A 14019-nucleotide genomic window follows, 5' to 3' on the forward strand; every position below is an offset into this window, starting at 1 on the left:
AGCTAAAGTTTGGATCTAAAAACAGATAAGAAGACGGTTGTTTGCAATATGAAAGGATGTACCAGTTTCCCTAGTGCATAAAATGTGATGTCATTTTTAAAAGTTGAATCTGCACCTAGTTACTCAGGCAGATTTGTGTGTGAAGCGTGGCAGACCCGCATTTGAAAATGTCTGCAAAGCAAGTCTTCTAAATGCCCACTTATACAATAGAGGCACAGCAATGTTAGGGCTTATTTTTTCTCCTTCTTTTCAAAATCCTCTGGGCATTAACCCAGATGAACAGAAATATTTAGCCCTGTACTCTTGGGTACATTGTGAATGCCTGATAAACATAAAACCCATAGTACCAACGTAGCTTGAATTACATGTTCCCTGAATAGATTTTCCACCTATGAAAAGGGAAAAATCAGAGAACCTAATAAGTAAATTGCTTCTACACCAAGTGTCCAGTCCTATAATTAGATCTAAAAAAAGGTCTTGCTTTTACTGCAATGCATAAACTACCACATCTTTATTAGAATTTCTTAACAGTGTTTCGGAGGGTTAATAGAAATTTCCCCCAAAAGAGAACATTTTTAAATAGAACTTCAGATATTTAGATAGTCCAGAGGTCTGGTTGTTTATCATTTTAAATTCTAAGGATTGTTTCAGGCAACAAATGATCTGGCAGACCATCCTTTCCCTCCGCCCGCCACTGTTCCCCAACTCCTGAAAAAAAAAATATATCACTGGAATCAATGAGAAGAACAGTCCTGCTGTTCCTGCCGTGCTGGCTGCTATTCTTGGTTCATGTCACAAGCCTACGAATAAATGACATTACCGCACAAGGAACCAGACAGGGCTTTTAGATTCTGCTTTGAGGATGATGATTACGGCATGTATGGGCTTAACCCCTGCTCTGTTACCAGGTATTTGTCATCGTCTTGCTTTACTGGTCCTTTCCCTTCAGTTTGAACCCTGATGAGAGGTGCAACAATAAATTGAACTTGAATGCACAACCACCGTGACTGTTTGCTATTGGCAGATGGCAGACCTTTATTCCTCCCTGTGATTCTGCACAATAAATACCTCTCAAGAACCAATACAGGGGGCACCTATGTGGTTCAGTCGGTTGCGCGTCCCATTCTTGGTTTTGACTCAGACCATGATCTCATGGGTCTTGGGCTCAAGCCCCGGTTGGGCTCTGCACTCAGCAGGGAGTCTGCTTGAGATTCTCTCCCTCTGCCCCTCCCCCCACTTGCATTCTCTCTCTCTCTTTCTCTCTCTCTCAAATACATAAATCTTAAAAAAAAAAAAAACAGTGCAGAGATTAGATACTTATGGTATAGAGGTGGATATAACTACAAAACAAGATTTTTAATAAATGAAAGCAGGCCCAGAAGTGCTATTATAATGTCCACAAAGAATGTGGAATAACGCTGATTGTTTCTATCATTTGGTCTCTCTAGCTTTGCAAACACCAGAGAAAGAAGTAGCATCAGACAGTAGTCATAGCTGCCTGAGGAACCACTGGGCTGCGTGAGTTTATTAATCTTCATGTGATATGTCAGCTGTTCAGTCCCTGAATTAAATTAGGACGTGCACACATATTTATGCCTACAGTACATCATTTTTCTGATCTCCTGGATATTTGCAGGAACCTCAGAAAATTGACTCAAGACCCAGTTAATTCCAGGTAAACCTAGTAATAGTAAACTCTAAAAAGAGCCACAGCAATTAATGCTAAGACCTTTAAAAGCAAGGAAAAAGTATGGATTCCACTACACATTAAAAAAGTAGTAAGGCCAAAGGTTAAGGTAGACATAAAAGAATTTGTCAGGTACCTCCATATATTTTAAGGCTTCTTGAGGGCAGGGATCCTGTCGCATTTCTTTGAATGATACCATCTAGTTTGACACTGGACAGATGCTCAACAAGCATTAATTGAATTAATTTGAAGGATGAGTCATAACTTTAGTATGTTTTGTGAAGTTTCCTATTCTTTTCTTTTCTTTTTTTTTTTTTTTGTTTTTTTGAAAGTAACAATAATCAGGCATGTCTGAAAACCAAGAGGGGGAAAAAACAAAGAGAAAGTTTGTGTATCAAAGCGTTCTATTTATTATTTGTTTTATGTTACTAAAACTCAGATTAATTTCATAGGACTTATATTTAATGTCACGTTGACATTAAAAACCAAAAAGATTATTTTATGCTACAAAAAGCCTGTGTTTTTTTAAAAGATGTATTTATTATCTAAGTAGTGCTACCGCCAAAATTTGGGAGATAGAAAAAAGAATAAATGAGCTTTAAAACTCATAATAGCTACAAAAATATATAGATTATGCATCTGTTCATAGGGTATAGTCACCAGACTTCAACTCAAAGCTGTAAGATCTTCTGTCAGACTTGCCTGGAAATGCCAGAGTTCTAACTGGGTAGAAGTTTTTATCCAGTTGGCTTTGGGCAGAAGGTATCATTTCACTAGAATGTGAAAAATAATCACTTAACAATCTTAGAATTCACTGCCACTTTAACACATTACAAGATCTGGTAAGTTCTCACTGAGTAAAGTCTTCTTTTAAAAAAATCTTGCTTTTCAGAGATTGTTTTGTTTTTCCATTAAGTAAATGTAACCAAGACAGGACCTTATTACCATTTCTCATCTGTTAAGCTCTTCCCTGCTAATAACATGAGTCCTGGGCTGCAAGGGTGCTTCAGTATTTGCAAATCAACCAACGTGATACACTACATTAATAAAAAAGGATAAGAACCACATGATCATTTCAATAGATGCAGAAAAAACATTTGACAAAGTACAACATCCATTCATGATAAAATTCTCAACAAAGTAGATTTAGAAGGAGCATACCTCGGGGCGCCTGGGTGGCTCAGTTGGTTAAGCGACTGCCTTCGGCTCAGGTCATGATCCTGGAGTCCCTGGATCGAGTCCCACATTGGGCTCCCTGCTCGGCAGGGAGTCTGCTTCTCCCTCTGACCCTCCCCCCTCTCATGTGCTCTCTCTCATTCTCTCTCTCTCAAATAAATAAATAAAAATCTTAAAAAAAAAAATAAAGAAGGAGCATATCTCAAAATCATAAAGGCCATATATGAAAAACACACAGCGAACGTCATCCTCAATGGGGAAAAACTGAGAGTGTTTCCTCTATGGTCAGGAACAGAGAGGGATGTCCACTCTCACCATTGTTATTTAACATAGTACTGGAAGTCCTAGCCACAGCAATCAGACAACAAAAAGAAATAAAAGGCATTCAAATCAGCAAGGAAGAAGTCAAACTTTCACTATTTGCAGATGACATAATACTCTATGTAGAAAACCCAAAAGACTCCACCAAAAAAATTGCTAGAACTGATAAATGAATTCAGTAAATTCTCAGGATACAAAATCAACATATAGAAATTGGTTGTACTTCTATACACCAATAATGAAGCAGCAGAAAGAGAAATTAAGGAATCAATCCCATTTACAATTGTACCAAAAACAATAAAATACCTAGGAACACATCTAACCAAAGAGGTGAAAGACCTGTATTCTGAAAACTATGAAACACTAATGAAAAAATTGAAGATGACACAAAGAAATGGAAAGACATTCCGTGCTCATGGATTGGAAGAACAAATATTGTTAACATGTCTATACTAACAAAGAAGTCTATACATTTAATGCAATCCCTATCAAAATACCAACAGCATTTTTCACAGAGCTAGAACAAACAGTCCTAAAACTTGTATGCATCTACAAAAGACCCTGAATAGCCAAAGCAACCTTGAAAAAGAAAAGCAAAGCTGGAGACATCACAATCCAGACTTCAAGTTATATTACAAAGCTGTAGTGATCAAGACAGTATGATACTGGTACAAAAATAGACATAGATCAATGGAACAGAGCAGAAAACCCAGAAATGAACCCACAACTCTATGGTCAGTTAACCTTCAACAAAGCAGGACAGAATATGCAATGGAAAAAACAGTCTCTTCAACAAATGGTGTTGGGAAAACTGGACAGCAACATACAAAAGAATGAAACTGGATTACTTTCTTACACCATACACAAAAATAGATTCAAAATGGATGAAAGACCTAACTGTGACACAGGAAACCATCAAAATCCTAGGGGAGAACACAGGCAGTAACCTCTTTGACAACAGCTGTAGCAATTTCTTTCTAGATCTGTTTCCTGAGGCCAGGGAAACAGAAGCAAAAATTAATTATTGGGACTTCATCAAAATAAAAAGCTTCTGTACAGTGAGGGAAACAATCAACAAAACTGAAAGAAAGGCAACCTACAGAATGGGAGAAGATATTTGCAAATGACATATCTGAAAAAGGGTTAGTATCAAAAATATATGAAGAACTTATACAACTCAATGCCTAAAAAATGAATAATCCAATTTAAAAATGGGCAGAAGACATGAATAGACATTTTTCCAAAGAAGACATACAGATGGCCAGCATACACGTGAAAAGATGCTCAACATCACTGATCATCAGGGAAATACAAATCAAAACGACAATGAGATACCACCTCACTCATGCCAGAATGGCTAAAATCAACAACACAAGAAACAATAGGTGTTGGCAAGGATGTGGAGAAAGAGGAACTCTCTTGCACTGTTGGTGGGAATGCAGACTGGTGCAGCCATTGTAGAAAACAGTATGGAGGTTCCTCAAAAAGTTAAAAATAGAACTACCCTATGATCCAACAATTGCACTACCAGGTATTTACGGAAAGAATACAAAAATGCTAATTCGAAGGGATACATGCACTCCAGTGTTTACAGCAGCAGTATCTACAATAGCCAGATTATGGAAACAGCCCAAATGTCCATTGACTGATGAATGGATAAAGAACATGGGGGGGGGGGTGTGTATACATATATATAACTATATATAATGGAATATTAGCCATAAAGAATGAAATTTTGCCATTTGCAACGGCATGGATGGAGCTAGAGAGTATTATGCTAGGTGAAATCAGTCAGTCAGAGAAAGACAAATACCATATGATTTCACTCATATGTGGAATCTAAGAAACAAGCAAAGGGGGAAAAAAGAGGGAGGAAGAGAGGGAGAGAGAGAGAGGGAGAGAGAGAGGGAGGCAAACCAAGAAACAGACTCTTAACTACAGAGAACAAACTGATGGTTGCCAGGGTGGGTAGGGGATGGGTGAAATAGATGATGGGGATTAAGGAGTGCACTTGTTGTGATGAGCATAGGGTGTTGTATGTAAGTGTTGAATCATTTGTACACCTGAAACTACTATTACACTCTATGTTAACTGGAATTTAAATAAAAACTTAAAAAATAATACTACCACAAGAAAGATGGGACTGCTGGTCTTTTCACTCTTAGAGGACAGAGGTCCCTGCTGAGGAAGTCATCATTTTGCCTTTGGTTGGTGTCTTTGAGTTTTTACTCAACTAATTTCTTGTTCTTTGTTTTTTAATATGTTATATCTTTTAGACATATTATCTATGATATGATAGAACAACAACATATCAGAATAAATGCCCACTGATTGTGTCTGAGTGCTGTTCTCTTATTGCTTTGTTTTGTTTCATTTTGTATTAACAACAGTGTGTCCACCCTTGATCTGAAATCCCTCCACCCCTAATATATTCACATGTGCTCTAGGCATGGGTGTGAGTGTATGTATATAGACAAACAGTTCCCATCATTACACCTAGTGTCTTTCCATTTCTAGTTCTCTGTCCTTTTTAAATCATTTATGTTTTACCACTAAAAAGCTATCCAAATCATTTCATCACACCCAATTTGCAAATCTTGTTTGTAGGTTAGATTGAGTACATATAGAGAAACCTTGAAACTGGATTCAAACCCCCAAAGATGATCCCTTTTTGGGACTACTACATTCTGCTTTGTTTTCTCTCCTTGGCTAAAGTTTTTATATGCCTGTATTTTCAACATTGTAAGCATGTTTGAAGAAATGTGCAACATAGAGCTCAGTGGTTATGAGTCCTGCACATCAAAAGCTATACCTTATATCTCTTCCTCTGAGATAAAATTATGCATCAACATCAGTTTTATATATAATACAAATACCTGTATGTGTATACAAATATATATGTGTGTGTATATGTATATCTATGTGTATATGTATAGGTGGATAGATGGACACAATATATTCAAAGCATGTATTTATTTTTGCCTTTTCCCAAAGCAGCAAGTTGGATAACAGAATCTCAGAATTAGATGCAAGTCTATCTTGGTGACCTTCTAGGCTGAGCCCCTGGGACTTACTGGTGTGGATGGTTTGCTTACTTTCCCCATACTTTCTTCTTTGTTTCCATAGATAAACATCATTCAGGGAATCGTGGCAGAAATCAACACCAAGACTGGGGAATCTGAGTGCCGCTATTACAAAGAGCGGCTTCTTTACTTGGAAGAAGGCCAGAAAGACTCTCTAATCGACAACTCGAGAGTGTTGTGCTGTCATGGAGAACTGAAGAACAATCGAGGGGTGGTGAGTGGCTACTCTCCCTCAGTGGTCTCATCCTGGGCCTCCCCCAATGCTTAATCCATTTGATGCCCAGCCCCCTGTTACTCTGCCTTCCTTACCCAGGGTCACATTCTTCAGACAAAAATTGCTTTCCAGTGTCTTTTGTATTATAGGATCCCATATGTATATGGATATATATATAATTATATACATTGTATATATATATTCATATATTGTAATTTATATATAAATAATATGTATTATGTGTTTCTAACTTATAATTAATATATATTTTTATATATTTCACAAAATATATATTATATATATATATATTAAAATTTCACTACCAGTATACATTCAAGAAGAATTTGGGTTGCCAACTTTGTATTTCATTTGATCATGACCTTCAATAGCAAATACAGAACAGTTAACATCTCCTCCGGCTTTGATATCAGAAAACAAGGGGTAATTTTAACAGGATATAAAAAGTATATGATCTCGGAAAAACAGCTCTTAAGTTGAAATGCTTAGCTATATGAGAAATTCTTTGCTTTTTTTATGCATTGGTACCCATCCACAGATTGCCATTTTAAAACCAGTTTTTGCTTTAAAACTGGCTTCATATCTAACTCTGCCCAATTTCCTGGCTTTTATTCCTGAGTAGATATTGAAATTGTTCCTCCTCTCCTATCATAGCAACTTGGACAGATCTCCCTGGAGCACTTACTACAGTGGGTTGTAATTATCCAACATATGCCTGTCAGTATCTTCCATTATACTATGATCTTTTAGGGTAGAGTCCATGTCTTGTTAATCCCCAGCACCTGTTATGGGGACCTGGCATGTACTAAGCACTCAGTAATGTTAGGTGAATGAGTGAGTGAATGAATGAATGAATATTTGTATAAAGGAAGGATGGATTTGAATTTTATGAGAGCTCAAAATTCATTTAACTCACCAGGCTATTTTTATGTGTAGCCAGTAGAAATTAAAGCTAATATGTCTATTATATATTATAATTTAAACATATTATACAAAGAAATGTATATTTATATAATGTATAGATTTTATTATATACAATAGATATTTAAATTCAATGTTGGGAAAGCCATCAAAAAAGAGAATCTCTTATTATATTTCATCTTCAGTATCTAGTCACCTCTTAGAATGAAAGCCAAAACTAGATTGAATAGTTCTTAATAAAGCTTTGATGATTTAAGAGTCAACCTTTTGACCTGGACTTTGGAGTGGCATTTGTGAGCAGGCTTGGAAATGTTATTTGAAATCACTGAGTGTATATCATAGCGCCCATTATCAGAGCTGCTGGGGATCCAACTAGCTGATGGTCCAGCAGAGGTATTGAGACTGGTCACGGGCCACTGCTTGAAGAAGTATTTGTTTGACTGCAGAGTTACTGATTGCTAGAAAAGTGCATTCTGCTTGCTGATTTTCAGAAAATACTGGTGGACTTCTAATCTGAATCTCTGGCTTCTTGAGCATTCTTTCTCAGAAGACCTGTGGGAAATGGTTGGGATGATATATCACTGCATGGAATGAGACCTATGCTCTTTCTGTCCCTCAGTCAAGGACTGAGACTCTCTGGTTGGCTATGCCTAGGGCATTAAAGATGAACTCTAGTTCATATTTCAGGCAGATAGATTTTTGAAAACAAAGATAGTAGTTGGGGTGGGAGATTTGTTTTAGTTATTTGTTTTTCCCAGTAGAATTATAGAAGTCTTTAGGAACAAAGCCCTGTGTCAGAAGAAAAGCTTGATAGTTTGAGGGCTAAAAGAAGCACTCATAAATAAGGGATGTTTTTAAAAGGTTTCCCAGACAATCTGAATTCAAATTATCTACCTTGGCTAGAGGATTGTTGAAGTAGAAACAGTGTAAAAACAACAACAAAAAACCCCCTAATGTTTAGTATATAAAACAATGACCAACCCCTTCCCTCCCCATCCCCAAAAGAAGTCTTAACATTATTCCTATATCCCCCTCAAAAAAAAAAGCCCTTAACTTGGTTATTTTTTCTTTACTCTGTTTAAATGCACTTTTGATAAACTTTCACTCCTCAGTCTCCTCCCACCCAGTACAAAATTATCTGTTTTATTTGCACCAGCCAACATTTGGTTAAGCTTTAATTTCTACAAGTACGTGTGTGTGTGTGTGTGTGTGTGTCAGAGTAGGTGGGGGGCGGGGGGGATCCACAAGTTTCTTTTCTCCCAAATATAAAATTGTCTGATAATGCTGAATATGCTTCTCCTGCCCCAAAACAAGATTCTAATGTGAGTTTCCACCTCTTTGAGACCCCTGGGTTCACATTCCCAAATATCTCCATTGGAAAGCCAGAACCAGGTAGAAAGGTTGTAGATCTTTTCATTTCAATTCGTCAGCATTTCCAAACTGTGAGAAGAGTCTAGCACTTGGAATTGAATGGAGCCAATTTACCCCAGCTCCACCCAGTGAAATTGCTTTCATGATGTGGTTTGAGACAAGCCTTTATTTTTGAGATTTTCTTTTCGCCCACAACGCACATCAGTCATCTGAGCCTTTTAAGCACAGCCTCTTCAGAACACTGAGGTTCTGAGGAACATAACTGAGAAGGACCAGTTCTTTGATCATCTTTCTTTGTGGCTATGACAGCACAGTCTGGTTCCCTCGGGAATGGGCAGTGTTCTGAGTTGGAGTGCCTGGATGGAGCTGATACTCAGCTCTGTGGCGTAAGGAGCAAGTGTTTTTATGGGTTTGGGAAGCAAAGATTAATATTAGGCTTTGATATGCCAGTCGTATCCTTTATAGACTATTGTTCATTATGCTCACTTAGATTATATTGGGTGCTATAAACCAAAGCCTGGGTGGGGGTGGGGGTACTCACTTCTTTTTCCTTCAGTGCTCCCTTTATTCTATTCCCCCTTCTCATTTTTTTCTTATGGAAGCTGGAGGCCGTGTGTGTCTGCACAGGTTGTGAATATGCAATACGGCGATGTCCTTGGAGCTGGCAGTCCTGGCTGCAGACGTCTGTAGGCAGAAAGGCCTTCTCCATGGGCACCCCAGGGAGGCACTCCTCCAGGAAAGGCACTAGGTGCATCTGGAAATACCTCCAAGATGCCCAACTTCTGTTCTGGAGGTAGATCTGAGCCTAGAAGTTCATAAAACAGTGTGAAGCTGGTACCTGGGGACGTCTTAATCTGCAGAAGTCCATTAATCAACTTCTTATTAGGCAGTCGCTTAGGGAAATCCTGTGGATTTTTTTCTTCTAGAAACTGCATGTTTTCCTGTTCCAAGAAGTGCTTGTGATCACTCGAGCTGTCACCCACAATGAGCAGCTCTGCTATCAGTTGTACCGGCAGCCGATCCCTGTAAAGGACCTTCTGCTGGAAGACCTGCAGGATGGAGAAGTGAGGCTGGGCGGCTCCCTGCGCGGGGCATTTAGCAACAATGAGAGAAGTATGGATGGCTGTTGGCTTTGACCTGTTGAATGGTTTGGTGGTGGTGGTTCAGGGGGAGTGGCTGGCTGGTGGAGAGAGAAGTAGCCATGGCCTTGGAGTCACACTACATTCCAATGCTGTCTCATTACTCCCTGCTTGTGTAACCTTGTGCCACCTCTGTGAGCCTCAGTTTCCCATCTGTAAAATGGGCATGTATGCATACCAACTTTATAAGGTTGTTATAAGGATTAAGATACTGCAAGTGAACCTGTCTGCACGTAATAGGTACTCCTTACATTACCTCTCTCTCTCTCCTTCCATTGGATAAAAGTATGCTTAATACCAGATAGCCCCTGTGTCAATAGCCGTTGCTTACTGGTGGCTTTGTAGAGCCAGGGCAATCATCCCTAAAGAGGATTAAGAATGGTCACCTGGGTTGAGGATTCATCTGTAATTATTCTAATGGGCTTCTCTAACTTGAGGCTTAATAAACAAATTAACCAAGAGAAGCTACAATGGCAGTGTTTACTGAGTATCTATGTATATATCATTCCAGGCATTAGTATACTAAATGGTCAAACTAAACTAAACCATCAAATTCCTCCCCCTTACAGGGCTTACATTGTGATAGAGGAGATAGATGATGAATAAATATTCAGGTGCTGTTAAGAGAACTAAAGCCCAGTAGGGATAACAGTTGGAGGTTTGCTTTAGAGGAAATGATCAGAGAAGTCTTCCTTGAGAAAGTGACATTTGAGCCTCTTGGGTTAACAGGGGCATCATATTGTCAACATAATTCATATGTACTGCCTCTGACCTGCTCATTAGTCCGTCCGCCCTGGTGGTGGTGGCAACTTCTATTTCTTGAATACGAACTATGTACCAGGTGTTGTAGAAGCACACGCATGACCACCTTTAGCCCTCATAATAATCTTACAAGATAGGTCCTCTTCATTTCTCACGTTTTACAAATAAGGACACTGAGTCATACACAAGTTAAGGCGCTTGCCCAGGAGCAAAAGGTGGAGCCTGAATTTATCTGAAGTGGTGGTTCCCGGACCGTTGGCTCCAGGGATAGTGCAAGGGGATTGAACACACCCACTTCTGCAAACCAAGCGTTGCATGTGTCATGCGGGGCCCGTTAGGCGCTGGTAAAACTAAATAAAATGTCTTCCAAATTGTGCGCTACCATTTTTTTTTAAATACACGTAGCTCCTGTGGAGGTAATGAAAATGTATTTTTATTTTAAAGTGAAACTGAATTTGTAACAGCTCTGAGTTTTGCATATCTTCTCAATCATTTAGGTAATATATGTGCAAGTACTGTTATCACGTGGAGGATCATGGGCATGGTTTGGTATTACACAGAGCTTCTTAAACTTGAAAAGGCTCTAACTTGGGGCAGTGGTTGAAAGTCCAGATTATCAGGCCCACCTGAGACCTACTGCATCCGAGTCTCTTAACGGTACGGCCCAGGCATTGTTTTTAACAAGCCCACAGGGGATTTTAATATGCACCCAGGTTTAAACTGATGTCCATTTGCCAGCCTCAGGGGCAGCTGAGAGCTACACTGGTGTGAAATCCAGTTGCTTGATGGTGGCCGCAGCATAGAGCTGAGCCTCGTCCTGGACCAGTGGGACACATTTTGTAATCAATTAATGATGTCTGCCCTAGGTACAGGGGGTTAATGTCACTATATAGGTTATCTTTGGCCTGGGTATTTCCCAGGGAAATACCTGTCCGTTGACCTTTTTTTTTTTTTTTTACATGTATTTTTCATTTCTAGTTAAAAACTTCTTCAGAGTAAGTTTCAAAAACGGTTCCCAAAGTCAGACCCACTCACTACAAGCCAACGACACCTTCAACAAACAGCAGTGGCTCAACTGCATTCGTCAAGCCAAAGAAACGGTTCTATGTGCTGCTGGGCAGGCCGGGGTTCTGGACTCCGAGGGACCATTCCTAAATCCTGCCACTGGGAGCCGGGAGCCACAGGGAGAAACAAAACTTGAGCAGATGGACCAATCGGACAGTGAGTCAGACTGTAGTATGGACACGAGTGAGGTCAGCCTCGACTGTGAGCGCATGGAACAGACAGACTCTTCCTGTGGGAACAGCAGGTACATCGAAAGCAACGTCTGACAGAGCCGCGCATCTTACTGTACAGTGTTTGCATTCCACACACGGGACGGTTTGGAGAAGCACTTTTTAATACTTTTGTGACCGTGTGGACCCCGTCTCTTGTATCTTGTATCTTTATCCCTAGTACTGTAACTGCCAATCTGTCCGTGTAAGCTGGGGTCTGTGGCAACTCTTACCCTGTATTGCATTTCACAAGTGTCTGGAGGGATGGAGAGGTACTTGAACAAGTTACTTTCACTTGTCCTGCTGGATTTTAAAAAATAGAAAAGAATCTCTAAACTACTGTTTCATGTAGATTGCTTAAAGAGAATCCTCCCTTGTTTCTCTAATGCTTTTCTAGCTCTTTGACATGATAGCTGAAGGCATGGAATTTACAGGGCCTGGCAAACTGGGCATGAGGAAGTCACTCGTGTATTGTGATGGTATGTGCAGGAAAACGGGAAAAGATCAGTCCTTGCAGTGAACTTGGTTCAATGTTGTCCAACCAGAAAGCATGAAAACATCCCTGGGGATGCTGGACACTTAATTGTGCAAAGGAAGAAGCACTGTGTTGACCTTGCAGTGTCATCAAGTGCAAATTTGATGCAATAATCTATTAGGACGTGGAACAGTGTCTGACCTTGAAAGGACCAGCATGAAAGCAGCCGCCAGCTCTGAATCTTGACCTGAAATGCATTTGCACCGGGGCGGTGGGGGGTACCTGTCACAGTTGCTGGCTTGCCTTAGAGAGCCATTTCTAGCCTAAGACACCAGAATAGAACTCAAAAGTCCTGGGAATACTCAGCAGGCTAATAAGAAGGCCCATCATCATTTTGTTTCATGTGCCAAGGCCTGCTCATATTTTGGAGCATTGAGGAAGAGGCCACAGGTGAGTCAGTGACTCTGTTTACAGAAACATGTGAGAGGAAGAGTTTGGAAGAAGTGCTTCATCATGACCTTAGGCGGGAAACATTAAGAGAAAAACAAGGTCCCGTGCCCTTCTGGGAAAGGCCAGAGCCTTGGGTTTTCCTGCTCTGCTTTTGGGTCATCACTTTGCCGTCTCTGGCTCTGTGCTATGATCAGAGTCATAATTACATTCTCCATAGGCCAATTTTAATTAACTCTATGATTAATTAGGGTCAGTTAGCCAAACTAGTAACCTCTTTGTCTAACCTTGATTTACAATGCAGAGTGGACTGCCGACCTTTAAAAAAAGTTAACTGAATACACAGAAAAGCTCCCTGTGAGTGTAAATATTAAGGATGACCTGTGCAAAATTATTCCCACACCAGCACTAGTAGTAATGATTCTAAATTATTGCCAAAAAGGTTTTTTTTAATCTTCTGTGTCTTTCAAGTTTACAGAGAGCAGTAAATGCTATGTTATCATTTTATTATGTACATCTAACATGTGCATTCAAAGAAGCTGTGTGACAAGATGTATCAATATAAAAACAAGGTAATATTACTTATTTTTCAAAAATGAAAAAATATTGTGGTCAATTTTACCCTGTAAAACATATTTCTGTATTTATAGATTTTAAACATGGTGAATTTTTTTTTCTATTATGAGTTTATTTAAAATTGCTTTGTTTCTCAAATTGTTATTGATTTAGCAAGTGAGTGAACTGCTGCAGATAGAAGCAGACATAAGCTGAGAACCGATGTTTGATGGTGGAGGAAAGAGTGAATCATTCTCTGCAGGAGCCATCGGCCACTTTGGTCAGTGTGTTGAGACAAGAGGTCCATTAAGTGCTGGCCTATGGGAAGAAAGTGAATGTTTTACTGAAATGAATGTTTTTGTATAATGGCCTTAAATTTTTCTGGAAGCATTTCAAATAAATTACATTAAAATGTCACCTTCTTTGTGTACAGTATGTGCCCAACAAATGTCAAATTTCAGCTGTCTTCCTGGGAGGTTCTTTCTGGAATTTTTGCTTGTTGTGCCCAAATACCAACTCTAAAATAGGGTGCAGGTTGAAATAAATGCTTCAATTTGATCTATCACAACTTTTGCA

The 14019-nt window shown here is 39.4% G+C and overlaps 1 protein-coding gene across 5 annotated transcripts in view; it reads left to right on the forward strand.

The window, feature by feature from the left end:
• ARHGEF3 (Rho guanine nucleotide exchange factor 3) overlaps positions 1-13201 on the forward strand; it is a 299011-nt gene extending 285810 nt beyond the window's left edge. For all 5 annotated transcript variants that reach the window (XM_045862139.3, XM_045862138.3, XM_045862137.3 and 2 more), the window contains 3 exons: positions 6311-6481; positions 9718-9904; positions 11671-13201. In XM_045862139.3, the coding sequence (XP_045718095.1) occupies positions 6311-6481; positions 9718-9904; positions 11671-12023 (711 nt within the window). In that variant the 3' untranslated portion in view covers positions 12024-13201. The remainder of the gene's footprint in view (positions 1-6310; positions 6482-9717; positions 9905-11670) is intronic.
• Positions 13202-14019: the final 818 nt, after the last annotated feature.

Source organism: Mirounga angustirostris, unplaced genomic scaffold, assembly GCF_029215605.1.
Source record: "Mirounga angustirostris isolate CCGP_5_RB_7025 unplaced genomic scaffold, mMirAng1.0.hap1 SCAF_1, whole genome shotgun sequence".
Lineage (NCBI taxonomy): Eukaryota > Metazoa > Chordata > Mammalia > Carnivora > Phocidae > Mirounga > Mirounga angustirostris.